The 16,549-nt window shown below is 30.9% G+C and overlaps 3 protein-coding genes across 4 annotated transcripts; all 3 read right to left on the reverse strand.

Annotated features, from left to right (window-relative positions):
* Positions 1 to 205: 205 nt before the first annotated feature.
* Positions 206 to 12,980, reverse strand: LOC123908385 (triacylglycerol lipase OBL1-like). Its single transcript, XM_045959004.1, has 5 exons — positions 12,540 to 12,980; positions 11,427 to 11,617; positions 3,673 to 3,706; positions 1,076 to 1,695; positions 206 to 636 (listed from the first exon to the last, which is right to left on the reverse strand). The coding sequence occupies exons 1-5, from the start codon at positions 12,856 to 12,858 to the stop codon at positions 388 to 390; spliced, it is 1,413 nt and encodes a 470-aa protein (XP_045814960.1). The 5' UTR covers positions 12,859 to 12,980; the 3' UTR covers positions 206 to 387.
* On the reverse strand, positions 6,575 to 10,523 carry LOC123908387. Of its 2 annotated transcripts, XM_045959008.1 has the most exons (3): positions 10,143 to 10,523; positions 7,427 to 7,777; positions 6,575 to 7,330 (listed from the first exon to the last, which is right to left on the reverse strand). In XM_045959008.1, the coding sequence occupies exons 2-3, from the start codon at positions 7,775 to 7,777 to the stop codon at positions 6,746 to 6,748; spliced, it is 936 nt and encodes a 311-aa protein (XP_045814964.1). In that variant the 5' UTR covers positions 10,143 to 10,523; the 3' UTR covers positions 6,575 to 6,745. The 2 variants fall into 2 exon arrangements, with proteins under 2 accessions (XP_045814964.1, XP_045814962.1); XM_045959006.1 differs by lacking the exon at positions 10,143 to 10,523 and having other exon boundaries at positions 7,427 to 7,809.
* On the reverse strand, positions 7,875 to 9,513 carry LOC123908386 (protein ALP1-like). The gene is made up of 2 exons (XM_045959005.1): positions 8,525 to 9,513; positions 7,875 to 8,442 (listed from the first exon to the last, which is right to left on the reverse strand). Exons 1-2 carry the CDS (start codon positions 9,276 to 9,278, stop codon positions 7,991 to 7,993), a joined length of 1,206 nt encoding a protein of 401 aa, XP_045814961.1. The 5' UTR covers positions 9,279 to 9,513; the 3' UTR covers positions 7,875 to 7,990.
* Positions 12,981 to 16,549: the final 3,569 nt, after the last annotated feature.

The raw sequence follows: 16,549 nt of genomic DNA on the forward strand, positions 1-16,549 counted from the left end.
GGAAAAGGCGCTGAAGACCGGATTTGTAGGAACCCTAGCTTGGAGAAGAAGGCTTCAATGGTCTATAAATAGTTTGTTATTTTCATCTGTAAAGAAGATCGAATTCTGACTTATAAAACTCCCAGGGTTGTTGGGATTGGACTGAGTGTAATCACACCATTCAATCAATAATACAAACCCCCTTGTTTTTTACCAGAACACTATCAATATAACGGTGGATTTTGTAAAATTCGTATTCGTTATAATGATATCATTAACTTGTGTACCATGAAAGACATGATGCACTTGTGCATGTTAAAATCGGCCTATATTAATATGATAATCAACTTCGCATGACTTGTGCATTTGCACAAGTATTTTGATAGTTCAAATGTCAAAATTCATGCATCAATCCATCTTCGAGGGTATTGATCCCAACCGAGTAGCATTAACATAATCTTGGGGTATGTGATTAGATGCACCAGGAATTACTAAACCCACAAGTCGAAAAATTCTTAAAAGCCATCCCTCTTGATACTCAGATCCATATCTTGAAACCATAAAAAAGCTCCTTATGAGCTCACAAAAAGCATTCAATGACATCGGAATTATCTCTGACAAAGAGAAGTAGTTTTTGTTTGGTTCCTCTTGCATTTTCTGTAAATGTCGCATACAAAAAAGTTATTATTACTATATACTCTCTAAAAAGAATTATATGTGTGGGTGAAAAAAATTATATACTCTACTAAATACACAGTTCCTTTTTAACAGTCTTTTTGGAATAGTAACATCAAATTAGCGAAGTGTGTTTCTGCACACATTTTCTTTTTTCAATAAATTTAATACGTTATGTACAAAAAAAAACTTAATATGTTATATACCAAATTTTTTTTTAAAAGAAACAAACTTTAATTTTCCAAATATGTAGCATTAATTAGTTTTATTGAAAAAGATAATGGTATAATTGACAAATCTACCCTTAAAATACCAAAACGACAGTTAATTAGAAACGTTAAATCTGCAGTCAAAAGACATCTAAAAAAAAACCGAGGAAATAGACATTTACAAAGGAATGAAGGAAGTAGTTATGACGTACCTTGCAATTATAGTTTCTGTCATAATAAAGACATGTCCCAAAGTGCCTAAACAAGATATCTTTGTAATCAGGGGGCAACCTAGGAACAATATCATAGCTGTAAACTATCCTGTAAAACATAACACCATTTTCTTTTAAATTCTTCTCCATGTACTTAGAAAATATATCACCTCCAACTCTTGGTTGACCAAATGTGTACACTCCTTCAAGCCTCTCTAAAAGAAATGTTTCCTCATGCAATATCAATATTGCAGGAAATAGAATAGCAAGAGCTCCACCTAAACTGTGACCGGTCACAATAAATTTTGCTTTATCATTTCCATCTAAATGCTTCTTTAGTAAATCTCTAATGAAGTAGTACGCTTCAGGTGCATGGCCATGATTATTTTTGTCAATTTCTTTAGGCCATCCCATATTACTTTTTTGTAAACCTAAAGCTTTCATGAAACCAGCATGAGTTTTTCCAAGACTAGGAAGCTCCAACCATGAGATATCAAAATCACAAGACCATTGATCAGCATCAAAGAATTCAGTTCCTCTAAAAGTCACTATATAAGTGTCGTGATTGTCACTTTTATTTAGGAGTACATAAGCTTGAGTTGTAGCTTCTCCTTCAAAATCTGTGAAGTTTCAGAAAACAAATAATAATCAACCTTATTGTTAGTATTTTAATCTAGGATGACGGTCGATAGAGTTCGAGTATGTTGGGTAGGGCTGACTCAATAAGTTTTGAGGTCTAAAACAATTTTTAAAGTGAAAACTTTTAAAATAAAATAATAATACACTGACTATTACTAAAAATATAATTAAAAAACAAAATAGTGAGAGATTTGAACCCGAGTCAGTGAAGATATATATCTTCATCCTAAACCTAAACAACCGAGCTAGAGAAAAGTATTTAAAGCTCTTGAAGTTTTGAATTATGAAAGTTTTAAACTAAAGAATTTAACTTATTCAAAACTATAAACGTCCAAAACATATTTCAAATGATTAGATTATTTTTTTGGTTACATGAGGTAAAGAAAAACAAAAACAAAAACAAAAACAAAAAAAGGATTGTGTCCTTACAAAAGACACATCAAGAACATCAACTAATCAACTAATAAAGCTAATAACAAATGTGCGACCAGCTTGATTAGATATCTAGGTTTGTAATCTAAATATCTTTTAGGTAAATGATCATTTACCCCCTGCAAAATAAGCAAATTTTCGTTTACCCTCTTACGTAATTTTTTTTTTCTGTTTACCCCCTACAAAAAATAGATTCCCTCATTTTGCCCCGTGTGTGTACAACAGAACATGTGATTGTGAAAATCTGCTGACGTGTGTACAACAGAACATGTGATTGTGAAAATCTGCTGACGTGGCTTGTACACGTGAAAAAAATAATTTATATATTTTTTTAATTTCCATTTTAGGTAATATTTTCTTTAAAAAAAATTTCTTGCAAAATAAAAAAACGAATTTTTTCCCAAAATTTTAAAAAATTGCTACAAATAAAAAAAAAATCTTACAAAATTTTTTAAAAAATTTCCTACAAATATTTTTTTCACAAAATAATTTTTTTTCTTCTTATTTTGCTCTCAAAATAAAGATTTATTTTCAAATCTTTTTAAATAAAAAAAAACAAAATCTTTATTTTTTAAAAAACAAAACTTTATTTTTTTTGTTGCATAATTTAGTGCTGCGGATATAGTGCAACCTAAGGTTGCTGCATAATTTAATATCACACGAGAATTGAAGCCTCAAATGTAAAACTTTTTTTTTCTATTTTTTTTTAATTCAAAGAGATTAACAAAAAAATTAAAGTTTTGTTTAAAGAAAAAATAAAGATTATGTTTTTTTTTAATTAAAAAAGATTTGAAAATAAACTTTATTTGGAGTAAATGTTAGTATTTTGGGAGTAAGGTTTCTAGAAAACAAAATTGTAGGATTTTTTTTTTAATTTTGTAGGAATTTTTTTGTTATTTGTAGGAATTTTTTATTTTGGAAATAATTTTTGTTTAGGAATTTTTAAAAAAAATATATTATCTGACGTGGAATTTAAAAAATAAATATTTTTTTCTACGAGTACAAGCCACGTCAGCTGCTTTGCACAGTCACATGTCATGTTGTACACACGGGGGGCAAAATAATGGAATCTATTTTTTGCAGGGGTGTAAACAGAAAAAAAAATCTGCGTAAAAAGGTAAACGAAAATTTGCTTATTTTGCAGGGGTAAATGATCATTTACCCTATCTTTTATTAAAATGGTGCGATAGTTTAGTAATATTATATTTTTAGAGAGAGTACTTTTTATGGTTAATTATACCTGTATTTATAGTACTCGTAATAACGGTTTTCACCCTATATGTTATACTTACTTTTTATGGATACCCGATAAATATGTATCCATTGCATCCTTATTAAGGTATTATTTTTATTTTTTTAGTACACGGATAAAATGAAAAACTATTGTAAATTTACACATACAAAAAAGAGGACTGAAGTTTACATCGCAATCATAACGTTTTGACCTAACAATTTTGATATTTCTAGTCATTATCACCCTTATTTTAATGGAAAAACATGAGAGTAAGCTTTATTTTTGCACTTACCATTCCAGTAATCGCCGCTTGCCACAACTTCCATCTATGCAAGAGTTCAAAATTAACATTAGTAAAGAATAAATTATTTCAAATCTTAATTACTACGCATACCACATCACACTGTTAAGATGTTCCAAATCTTAATTAGAAGTCGGTTTTGTAAGGTTGAGTTAAATTCAATATCAAATTCTAATTTAGAGCAAGTTTCGATCCTTGGGCGCCGGGACCGAACGGGAAGAATGAACCCTAAAAAAGAAAGGGAAAGCATGAACCGTCAGGACGCCGATTGTTCAGCGGGCGGATTGGTTACCGATTTCCATGTGCTAGTTGGACTTCATGAACCCAACTTGGAATCCCGCATCGGAAGTAATGAACTTGGTGGGTTTATATAGGATAGAACAATCCTCCCCTTTGAACCATGATTTTGAGGTTGAGTTACGTTCAATCCGTATCAATTGTCCCACATCGGAAGTAATGAACCCGATGTGAGGGTTTCATATAGGATTAAACAATCCTCCCCTTTGAACCATGGTTTTGAGGTGGAGTTAGGTTCAATCCGTATCAATTGGTATCAAATTCTCTCCAAGATTCATTGGGCCACCCGCTATCGGGCCACCCACCATTTATATCCACGCACCAAGCACAATAGTGTTAGGCGTGAGGGAGTGTGTTAAGAAGTCTCACATCGAATGTGAGTTTGCCTGGACAAGGGCTTATAAGTAAGAGACAATTCTCATCTTACAAGCCAATTACTAGGGTTGAGTTAGGCTCAATACTCAATTCTAAGAAACAATTAAACAATTCATCCATATTTACTTAAATAGTTGGAATTGGGTAAATTTAGTGGGATACATGTAAATGTTTTTTTGAGGGTGTGTTTGTTTCACGGATAGACAATTGATTCCCAGGATTAACTTTCCCAGGAACATAAAAGTAGGAATCTTGTTCCCAGGAAAATAGGGAAAAAAGTGTTTGGTTAGTTACTTTATTCCTGGGCAGTTTTTCTTAAAAAATTCCAAGGAATAACTAAACTATGTTTGGTTTGCAATCTATATTCCTGAGAATTAATGTTATAATTATCAAAATACCCTTAATCAATATACAATGAAACCAACAATATTGGCTTGGGGATTTACAAAATCTATTCATGATCATCACCATATTTTCAAAACCTGTTTGTATCGAAGTCCAAAATTTCTCTCACGATATTATAGTAGCTTTAATTTCCATCTCCATTACTCATTCTAGTAACTGCAATTGGCTATATTGTTATATACAAAATTTGTATATTCGAAAGTGAAAAGAAGATATATACGCACTGGTGGTTTAGAAAAGCTATTGAATTGATAAATCAATTCATTCATTCATTCATTCTCTTAATCACATGACTGAATTCAATATATATCATCACTGTAAGCCAATTTGAATGTAAGGTATTTTAGTGTTTTACGAAATTAGCAATTTCAATGGGAATGAAAATTTTCATGGGGTAAATATCTATTTTGATATTTGAATGTGTGAAATGTTGTTATTATAATTATAAAGTGCATATCAAAATTACAAAAACAAGTATAAATGAGTGTTTTGTTAGTCATTTTTATGATCAAATACGTCTTTACATAGTTGATTTAGTCATCAAATGTTTTTTTTTATACACAAGTAGCAGAAGAAAAGTAGCATCACTCAGGCCTCCGGGCATCTGAAATGATCTCAATGTTGTTGCCATTGGTGATTCATCACATCTTCAACATACTAGTATAAGGTGACAAAGAGGAATATCTAAACTTAGTTTGCAAGTCAATCACCAACAGAAGTTCCTACTATAATGAAAGGAAAGTGCCAAACTAGTAAGTCAATTTCACTTTGAAGGAAACAATTTGGAACTAAAGTCATATTGCCAAACAAAAGTTCCTATGAAGCATCAATTTTTTCTTTTAAGAGGCTTAAATATGTATATTTAAATAATAGGAAAAGGAGAATAAATACAAGGTCTACTAGTCCCCTAAATTACAAAGAAACAGGAAAAATGTGTTAAACAATAAGGCATAGACCAAAAAAGAGGCAAGAATACACAGGCTCAAAAAATCAAAAAAGAGGCAGCGCTGTAGCAGTAGCAGGCGGATGAGATTGATGCTGTAACATCCATTACACGCCCAATTGTTCCTGTTATTCCATATACATCAAGCAATCGTTGCGACTGATCCTGCACAATCAACGGTTTCAGGTCTGCATATATCAACAAAGACAGAGTTCACTATTCAGTCCAGCTTCGTTCCACACTCGTCTATTCTCACTACAACCAAAGAACACCTTATGGACTAACAAATGCCTCTATTATTGCTCATGTATCTCTTTTCTGAGTTTGTGTTTTGCACTCCTTATGCATTAAACTCTATTATTAATAAAACTTTGCTGTATTCAAAAAAAGCCTTATGCATTAAACTCTATTATTAATAAAAATTTGCTGTATTCAAAAAAAGAAAATTGAATAAAAAGGTGTATCTATTTCTCTAGTTTTTAACGAAAATTTGAAGATTGTAAACAATTCATAGGACCTTAATTGTTAGCTTTTGACAAATCACTAAAACCTTGACAGTAACATATTCTCCTATGCATAAGTTGAAACTAACATGCATAAAAGATCAATCGACACATAGACCATGAAACTAATATGCTAATAAACCAGTCTTGAAAACAAAAACCAGTCCAGACAGAAAACAAACAGCCCTGAACCTCTACAACCGCAAACTAAAACCAGAGAAAAACAAAAAAATAGCGACCAGCAGCAAAAACACAAGTTTGCACAGCAGACCTGCAGCCTAGCTAACAAATAAGCGCACCATGCAAAGTTTCGGTGTTAACAATCAAGAAATAAGCATAGCAGAAAAACAACTAAACAGTTACACCAGTGTTAATCAAAGCAAAAGTAACACTTCAATAAATAAAAAGATTCAAAGACAATTCGTACATGAGTTTTTTACTTAACAATGATAAAAACAACTAAACAATAAAATCACCAAAGAAAAATTCTACATAAGTGTTTTTCTTAATAAAACATTCGAAATAGTAAATATGCAAAATTCTACTGAAAACCATTGTTACGTAACAGCATGACCACAAACTTCTTTCTCAATTCAGGAGTATTCATAGCGAAAAAACAATCACAGAGGTTGTTGTCTTTGGTTATAAGCATAGAAGCCATCACAACATCATCATCAGATAGTCCTATTTCACTTAATATGGAGACAATTTGATTCCTCCTTTCAGCTGTGACTTTCTCGTGCATAAAACAAGAGGATAGTTGTTTCATATTCTCAACACCGCTAGCAAAACACTCACCTAACTTGTTCACTGAAGTTAAGAAGCTATCAGAACCATCATCATTATGCTTCACCCTTTTCCCCCCACGCTTTCCAGTCCTATAATTAGTAGTGTTAGCTGTCTGTGTTTCTGGTATCTGTGACAGAAAATCATCTTCATCGCCATCCAAATTAATTCCTGACCCGCCCCCTTCAGTTGATGCAAACTGTTCCTTCTCCATCTGAACAGGCATATCAACAGTATCTTCTGCTGCATTACCAGATGCTTTATCTTTTCCGAATACAGTATCCAAAGAATCAAAGTGTGGAAATGGTTTTCCAAACAAGCCAATTGCAGTAGGATGAGACTGCATTGAATGAAAATATGTTTAGAAATATAAATTTAATGCAAAGGTAAATGTTATGAATAGATAAAATGTGAAGTAGTATATGTGGCATATTACCTTGCACCATTGACTATAGATCTCCTTCTCCACTATAATCATCTTCCGAGTATCATCCCACCCAAAACCACTTGCACTTGGACCCAACATATCTTTGATTGCAGAATATTGTGATTTTAGACGTTTCACCCTTGATTCAATATGCGGGTTAGCTTTTAATGTGCAACCTGGAAATTTGTTGAGAATATATTTCTCTAATACTTTAGTATAACCAGGTTTAAATGACCCTGCATCAGCCTTCCAACCATCATCTACCAATTTCAACAAACCTTGCACTAATACTGCATCTTCTTCGGCAGTCCATTGTCGCTTTGTGGCTTTTACACTTTGATTTTCAGAAGATCCGTCCATCTATTCAACAAAACTCAACAAGTATGTGCTTGTTAAAATTGAAAACATTATATATGATAAATAAAATCATAGTAGAAAGTGCATATTTTCAAATATAAACTCAAACACAAATATATTTGACTAATGAAACTTTTAAATCAAAGTCAATGATAGTACATTTAAAATAAAAATTACAATAAAAATAGAAATGCCAAATAACAAACACAGAATTATTCAATGATTTCCTCCTCTCCACCTATTAAATATTTCTAATGCAAAATTATCTCTCCATTGACTCCATGCAGTACTTGGCTCCACCGTAGTTATCATGTCACCAGACATGACTTCATCGGAGACCTCATCATATCCTAAATTCCTTTCCAGAGGATCCAATACCATTTCTTTACGAATATGGTTATGTAGAAGACAACAAGCTGTTATTATTCTTCCTTGAGTTTTTACAGGATAAAATGACTTCTCTCTCAATATAGCCCAACGTCCTTTCAAAAGCCCAAAACATCTTTCTATTACATTCCTAGCTGAAGAATGTTTCATATTGAAAAATTCTTTAGGGGTAGATGGTTGTAACCCATTCCTCCACTCACTGAGGTGATACCTTTGACCTCTATAAGGAGTAAGAAATCCTTCTCCATTCATGTATCCAGCATCACATAAATAATAATACCCTATCATACATAAAACTAAAAGTTAATATCCATAAACTATGCAAGACATGTTTTATTTGTATATGAATGTATACTTTTATACCTTGAGGAACCTTTAAACCATTTGGTCGAGAAATAGCATCTCTAAGGACTCTAGAGTCTGCAGCCGATCCCTCCCAACCAGGCAAAACATATATGAATTGTAAATCCGGTGAACAGACACCTAACACATTTGTAGCTATCTCACCCTTCCTTGTTCTGTATCTACTTTTGTCAGCTTCAGGCACATTGACCTTGATGTAAGTGCCATCAAGAGCTCCTAAACAATTTTTAAAATATTTCCATCTTTCGTCTGTGTTTCCCTCCAATATTGGTTTAGGTTGTTTTAACAATTCTTTGTGACACCTCAAAACTGACAATAATACATTTGTGAAATGTCTACTAATTGTTTCACCGGACCTAACAAATTGTCTTCTAATCATTCTATTCTTAACATGGTGTGCCAATATGTGTAAAAACATGGCCACCAATTCCTCAACACACATATGTCGAGTAGGAAGTAATCCACCAATAACTTTTAACATGTCACATAGTTTATGAAAAGCAGCCCTATCCATCCTTGTATTCTCAATACAAGCCAAATCACTATTGTAAATAATTCTACGAAAATGAACTTCTCTAATTAAACTTCTTTCATAACAATCCCATGATCTTTTTCGCTTTTTCAAGCGCTCACTTAAAGCATGGTAGCATAACATAATGGCCAGCAACATAAAATTATTCAACATGTCCATATATATGATAAACATTGCTATAATCCTTTTCTTCCTTTCACGCACTTTCATCAAACGTGTCATGATCAAAAATAAATTTTTAATGTGCTGCACATATCATAATACTATATCTCAGAACATGGAAATGGTAACATATATAACATAATAAATTGAGCACAAACATGTAACTATATAGTATAATAGATCTCATGAGGAAGATACATGACAAATTAAAGAATAATAGATCTCTATTTATATCTTAGAATCAGCATGAAAGAAACAAAATGGAAGAACAAAATTGGGGAAAACACCAACCCTGACACATTTTTAACGATACTAAAAGTGAAAACAATTGGGGAAAAAGGTCAACAATACATAGCTGTTCTTGGACAAAAATCATATTCATTATGGGACAAAAATAACACTCAAAGATAATCCCTATAATTATGGCACAACCAATAGATATTAATCAAGTTCTAAACAGACACAATCATAATAATTTTGTACAAATTGAAAGAACGAATGCAAACATGTTGTAGCTGGTTACTGTTTACTTATTGTTGTTGTTCCTGGTTGGTGGTGTTCCACGGGTTTGTTTTATTTTTTGCTTTTTTCTAGCCTAAAATTGTGTAATTTATTGGTATCTTTATCTCAAAAAAAATGCAAACAAACAAATGATAGTCATCTCTGTTCCAAGAAAAATATATCAATAATCAACTAAAACCATATTCCCCTTATTCCACTCCTTGTTTCTTTCACCATACTCTCACACTAATTTACATTAAAAAAAAAAAGCAATAATGGGTAATTCAAAGAAGAAACATGATTATGTTTAATAATAGCAAACAACAACAAATTATCAAGAAAAAAAATTAGCAAACAACACCATACAAATCTGAGAGTGGAAAAATTGGAAGAGTTTTAAAGAAGTAGATCATATCTTATTACCTGGAACAACAAGGTGAAATCCAGAACCCAGAAAAAATTGCAAGTTGGTGATGAACAAACAATTTAGTAGAATATAAAGCAATTGTTTCAACGTGGAAATTGTTTTGGAGGGAAGATTGAGCGGGTAAATCAAAGGGTAAAAATGGGTTTTCATAGAGAACATGGGTTCATGGTTCCTGGGAACAAAATTTTCCAGCCCTCATCTCATGGGAATAAATTGGAAAAGAACGTGGGAAGAAAGTGGGTAGTTTGAGATTCCTGGGTACTTTTTATTCCAAGGCTTTTTTTTTTGTTCCAATATACCAAACGTGGGTTTATTTATTTCCAGCCTCAGTATCCTGGGAATATTATTTTAAGAAGTGAAACAAACACCCCCTGAGCGGTAAGAGAATTGAGTTTGCAAAGAATATATGTGAATATCATTTATAAAATACATCCTATCCAGCCCTACCACACATATAACATATGCGACGGCATCGGGCCTCCAAATTTCGATAAAAATTTAGGCTATAAAATTTCGAGACCTTACATTATTAATAGTTATATATTGTCAATTTTTATTAAGTATTGCATTTGCATTTATATGGTTTGTGGTTCAAATCCCAACAATTTCATTTTTTTTTGCATAATTTTAGCTCTATTTATTTCAAATTAAATTAAAATTGGCCTTGATTATGATAAATATCTTTTTATGTTATTTACAATGATAATTATTGTGTCTTTAATGTTATTTATAATTTAAATAGAGCATGAATTTCAATTTTTTTTGTGTAAAACATGATTTTATTTTAAAATTATATATTTTTATTAAGGACCCATTTTAATATTTAAGTCGGGCCTCCAAATACTCGGGACATGTATAGGACATAGGTCCTTGTTTGTAAAGGTTGATGTTTAACTTATATAAATTATATTTATGTATCTTTGCTTATAATAAAAATAAAATTTAGGCTTAATTGCACATTTGGTCCCTTATCTTTATTTTAGGTTTTAAATTGGTCCCTTATCTTTTAAAAGTTTTAAATTGGTCCCTTAAACGGAACAAAAGATTAGAGACCAATTTGAAACTTTTAAAAGATAAGGGAGTAACTTGAAACCTAAAATAAAGATAAGAGACTAAATGTGCAATTAAGCCTAAAATTTATGTATCTTTGTAAGTAAAAAAAAAACTTTTTTTTTTTAACATCTAGCTAGAGTAGCCAATTTATTATAAATAAATTATACATATGTTAATTATCATCCTTTGATCAAAAGAAACTAATCAAAGAGTGATTTAATTTGTACCTTCCAGTGATTTTCAACGGTGTCTCTTATAAAAGCTTGATTCTCGTAAGCTGCTTTAGAAGTCATCATAGACAAAGCAACATTATATTTGGGGTCATCACGTTGGATCCTTTTGTCCAATTCCACTCTATTGTCCAAATGACCAATAATTGATACATAATCTGCTGAATTTGTATCCACTAGCTCCTTACCTGTTCACGTAATTATTTAAACATCAAATGCTAATCATTTTTTATTTTGATGTACGTTCTTTTCTAATGATAACAAAATATATAAAAATTCGTATGCCCTACCAAATTAACTTGAAGGATGTGTCTTTAAAACATTTTCTAAAATTTCCATATAAAAAATAAGGTGCATCTATTAATAAATATTTGTTTTTTTTAAAAAAAATTTTTGATTAATATTAAATAATATGATTAAATTATTTATCTTAAAAAAAAATTCAATGATATATGTGTGCCTAAATATAATTACATTGTGGTTGTGCCTATTGAAGAATTACATTCTTGGCACAAACAATTTTTTTATGCGATTTTAAACACAAGATTTCACGGAGAGTAGAAATTTTTATGTGGCAACACATTTAAAAAAAAATAATTAAACAAAAAGTAGAAAGGAAAAATTATTAAAATAATCTGTATTTTTAAGTCATTAAATAATATGTATTTTTATGAGTCCAAATCTAGTACCAGAGGTTGTAAACCTTTTGAAAAGAGTTCAAATGTCATGCATAGTAATGTTGTGTCGCTTAAGCTCATGAATGTAGTTTTTTAAAGATTAAGTTTTGCTATATAGAAAGGTTTAGCGACGCAACTTGTTACTTGTCTACCTTTTATTCATGTGTAAATATTTTTAAAAAATATAATACCTTTTCATTTACTAAATACTTTTTTTTATGTGTCCAAATCTAATGTTCAAAATTCTATTGACTATTCAAGTATTTTTCAAATTAATATGATCTCTTCAACAAAAAAAGATATTGTATATTTGACCTATAATTTGTACTAAATATATCAATATTTTGATTAAAGTGTATATATCTTATCTTATATTTATTTAAGATATAAACATCACCATGCCAAAAGTAGTACTTAGAGATAAATAACAAACCTTGGAGAAGGTTGGAAATGATCTGGAAAATGTTGCAATTGCCACTAGCCAAGTTAAAAAATAACTCAATAGTGAAGCCAAGATATTTCAATGGATACTTAAACAACAGCATCAACTTTTGTAACAATAGCGATACAAATACAAGAGACTTGTATTCATCCAAACTTTCCTCTTCAACAACCTCATTGCATTGGACAAAGTTTTCTTTGTGTAACTTAGTAGTGCCAAAATAGACCCTAAATAGTTCAAAGAACCCAATATTTTTGGGTTGCAAGAACAAAAATCCAGTAGCTGCAAATTTGTCAGAGCTATGATCCATGATTTAAAAAGTTAAAATAAGGAATAAAAGATAGAGAAATTGGATCGTATATATGTTTGATTGAAAGAAAATGCATATATAATAATAACTGAGAAGAATCGGGTAAGGTTATAGGGGTGAAAAAATTTGGTACCACAAAATTCAATATATAATTGGATTTTTTTTGTCAAGTACTTGTAAGATAATTGAATGTAATTGATACCACCACCACATAATATAAACGACATGAAAAAAAAATTAAAATAAAATAAAACGTTGCCAATAAAAGTGGTCCTGATCAATGGTCCTTCTCAAAAATTTGTTATCTAATATGCTAAATATGATCGGATGTTATCCCAAAAGCTAGCTCGAGAGTTAAAATTTGCACTATCGTTATAAAGATTATTTATGTCATATCTCAAGTCAATGTAGGACTTCTAACACACTCTCTCACGTCCAGGACTGAACAAGCTGGAACATGAAATCAACAACAATAGGTGGCTCAAACATGAGAGTTCTCCATAACAAACAACAAATGAATCTAGGATAGACTTTGATACCATATTAAATATACTTAGATCTAGGATAAGCTCTGATAACATGTTAAATATGTTTGGATCTCAACCACAAAAGCTAGCTTGAGAGTTGAGATTTACACTATCCTTATAAAGACTACTTATGTTATATCTCTAGGCAATGTGAGATTTCTAACATAATATCATTAATAAAAAATGCTAACGAATGTCTTTTAAAACACTCTTTAAAGATTTTTAAAAAATAAGTTCTTTTAAAAATGTACATAATAATTCATTGAAAATTAAATTTTTTTAATTTCTTTTATAAATATTTTTAAAAAAACAAATTCTTAAAAAGTGTCTCGGAAATTAATGAGGAAAAAAAAAAAATACAGTCCACATAAAATAGGACATAAACGTTTTCCATACATGCATGATACATTTTGCAACACCGGTGCAGAGGTCAATGGAGTATTAATTATTTTTTGTTGACACAGCAACGGATTGGTTGTTGTGAAAAAGAACTGTATATTGTTATTTATTATCTTTGTTCACACATAAAAATAAATTATTTGTCGTCCAAAATTGAAAAAGACAAATGATATGATTAGGTTTGTCCCACACCCATGTGTCAAGTGTACAATGGTATCGAGCCTCCAAATTCAGACTTAATTTTGAGGGTCTTGAAATTTTAAGGTCCTATATTAATAATTTTATATTTTAAGGTCCTATATCGTGCCCCCGAGTCTTGCATGCGCATTTGCCCACTAGGCCTCCAACTATACATATGATGCGAGTGTGAGAAAATGGAAAAATCTTGTAAAACACCGTTCGCATGCTACACTGCAAACTAAGTTCACATACCACATAGTGAACTGGTCGGCACATGAAAAAAAAAAACGGCCACCCATACAGTCAAAAGTGAATGACACATGGTCAAATGTGACTGGTCACATGTGTGGCTGTGTCATAGCTCCGGTAAATCAGAATTCATTATCCCTATGTGTCATTTTATTTACCATGTTCCCTCATTCTCTCGTATTCTTTCATTTTTTTAGTTTGTTTGTTTTGTTTATTTTGCTTAGTTTTTTTTGTAAACAGCCGCATAGTTCATCGTCGGTTACTCATATTGCTTCCACCGGTGTTGTTTTGTCAACATGGTTGGGAGCGGTATTGTAATCGACGAGGGACTTTTTGTATCCTAATTGGGAACGATATGAGTTATCGAAACGGGTCCTACCAAGCTTATAATTGGAACCACACAAATGAGATATTTCCAGGCACAAATGAGACTGTCATATCCTGCAAAATTGGTTGGTTGTAGTATCAAAGTGGGGCTTACTGATGTATTTTTCTGTCTAAGCTTAGCTTTACTTTTACCATAAGTGGGGGCTTACTGATGTATTTTTTCTGTTTAATTGTTTAAGCCCTGATTTCTTTTTACCCCAAGCTCGATTTTATTTTTCCCCCAAATGGGGGTTAATGATTATGTTTTGTCTATCTAATGTAACTTTGTTTTTGGTTGTAATGAAAATCAATAAAACTATTGTCATTGAAATTATGGTGCAATGTCTTTTCTTTATTTCTCTGCTATTTTGTAACAGACAGATTTACTATTTAGAAAGTGAACTCCCTGATCCATTCGCGCCTTAGAAATCAAACTCCCTGATCCGTTAGTGTTTTAACAAGCCAACCTTTTACATATTCCCTCTCTAGGCAGCGAACACTACCCAGACCAGAATGCAGTGCCACTGCCATCAATTTTAAGCACAATTAACACGAGCAAAAATCAACAGATTTTTTTGGCCTTAAATATAAGCAAAAGTTATCAAAATCAACTTTATTTAATGTTATTATTCCAAAAGTACCCTCATTAATTGTTATATTTTTTTTAACATTGTAGAGTTCCAATGCAAATTATAAGGTCATTTTAAGAGTTTCATTAGAAATATAACATAAAATTAATACAAAAAAAACTACTCCTTAATAAGTGTGCAAAATTGAATCTTGGCTTACAAAAGAGGCCGGAGGGAGTATATATATATATATATATATATATATATATATATATATATATATATATATATATATATGGCGCCACACTGATGTTATTTATTAATTCTTTTATAAAAATTAAAATTATTAATGTAAAAGTATTTAAATATTTTTAAGTTTATAATAAATCTGATTTACGGTGGTGTAGAAAGAAACTATTTTGGGCTTAGTAAAAAAATTGGTTGGGCATAGTTAAAAATATTTTATTGGATTGATTATAAACAAATTCAATCATAAAAGATGTTTTCTCTCCCCACCCCCCATGAATCTTTTATCCCCTTGAATTTCAAATTTTGCCCTTGAAAAAACTTCGGTTCTTAGAAACCGAAGTTTTTTTTCCCTTGAAAACAAATTTCGGTTTCTAAAAACTGAAATTTACTCTGAATTTGCACTAGAAAAATTTCGGTTTCTGCGAACCGAATGTTTCTGCAAGGGCAAAATTGGAATATTGGGGGTATAAAAGATTCATGGGAGGGGGGAAGAGAAAATATCATCATAAAATGAGATAAAATTATGTTTGGAAATAGTTAATAAATCTGTTGTTTAATCAATTAATAACTATATTTTAATTACTTTTAAAAATCATATATTTTAAAAGATGGATCGGATGAATATCCATCAATTTAAGATATCATAATGGATGGATTGGATGAATCATATATTTAATGGATGGATTGGATATTTTAAAGAAAATTTTAGTGGATTATAATGGATTAATGAATTATTTTGATCCATCCATTAGTATCCAAATCCATCCAATCCATCCATTTTGCTACCCTTAGTTTAAGTTAATTTATATTTCGAACTCGCCTAAAACATTAGGGTTTTGTTATTAATGAATAGTGTTCTGAGTTAGGACAGTGATCTTAACTATTTTTGTGTTAATTCATCGTAATATTAAGAATGAATTGTGATGTATGACCACAATTACCAAATAATGATAAAGAATGGATTTGAAACAACCTAATCACTTTTCTCATATGAAATCCAAATCTCTTATATTTTTCTGTTTTTATAATCTCAAACTCTCCGCAGTTTATTTTAATTGTTGAAATTCATAATCATTGCGGAGACGAATTTATTAAAAATATTATTACTTAACGATAATTTTGTAGACTTACTAAAAAAATCATCATTGATCA

Source organism: Trifolium pratense, linkage group LG2 (genome assembly GCF_020283565.1).
Source record: "Trifolium pratense cultivar HEN17-A07 linkage group LG2, ARS_RC_1.1, whole genome shotgun sequence".
Lineage (NCBI taxonomy): Eukaryota > Viridiplantae > Streptophyta > Magnoliopsida > Fabales > Fabaceae > Trifolium > Trifolium pratense.

Bases quoted from the DNA above. Each gene is read 5' to 3' on its own strand.
- LOC123908387 (XM_045959008.1), bottom strand. From the start codon at position 7,777: ATGGACGGATCTTCTGAAAATCAAAGTGTAAAAGCCACAAAGCGACAA. The intron at 7,331-7,426 runs GTAATATGCCAC...CATTCAATGCAG, and splicing joins TCTATAGTCAATGGTGCAAG to TCTCATCCTACTGCAATTGG.
- LOC123908386 (XM_045959005.1), bottom strand. From the start codon at position 9,278: ATGACACGTTTGATGAAAGTGCGTGAAAGGAAGAAAAGGATTATAGCA. The intron at 8,443-8,524 runs GTATAAAAGTAT...TATGTATGATAG, and splicing joins TGGTTTAAAGGTTCCTCAAG to GGTATTATTATTTATGTGAT.
- LOC123908385 (XM_045959004.1), bottom strand. From the start codon at position 12,858: ATGGATCATAGCTCTGACAAATTTGCAGCTACTGGATTTTTGTTCTTG. The intron at 1,696-3,672 runs GTAAGTGCAAAA...GAAACTTCACAG, and splicing joins AAGCGGCGATTACTGGAATG to ATTTTGAAGGAGAAGCTACA. The intron at 637-1,075 runs GTACGTCATAAC...CGACATTTACAG, and splicing joins ACAGAAACTATAATTGCAAG to AAAATGCAAGAGGAACCAAA.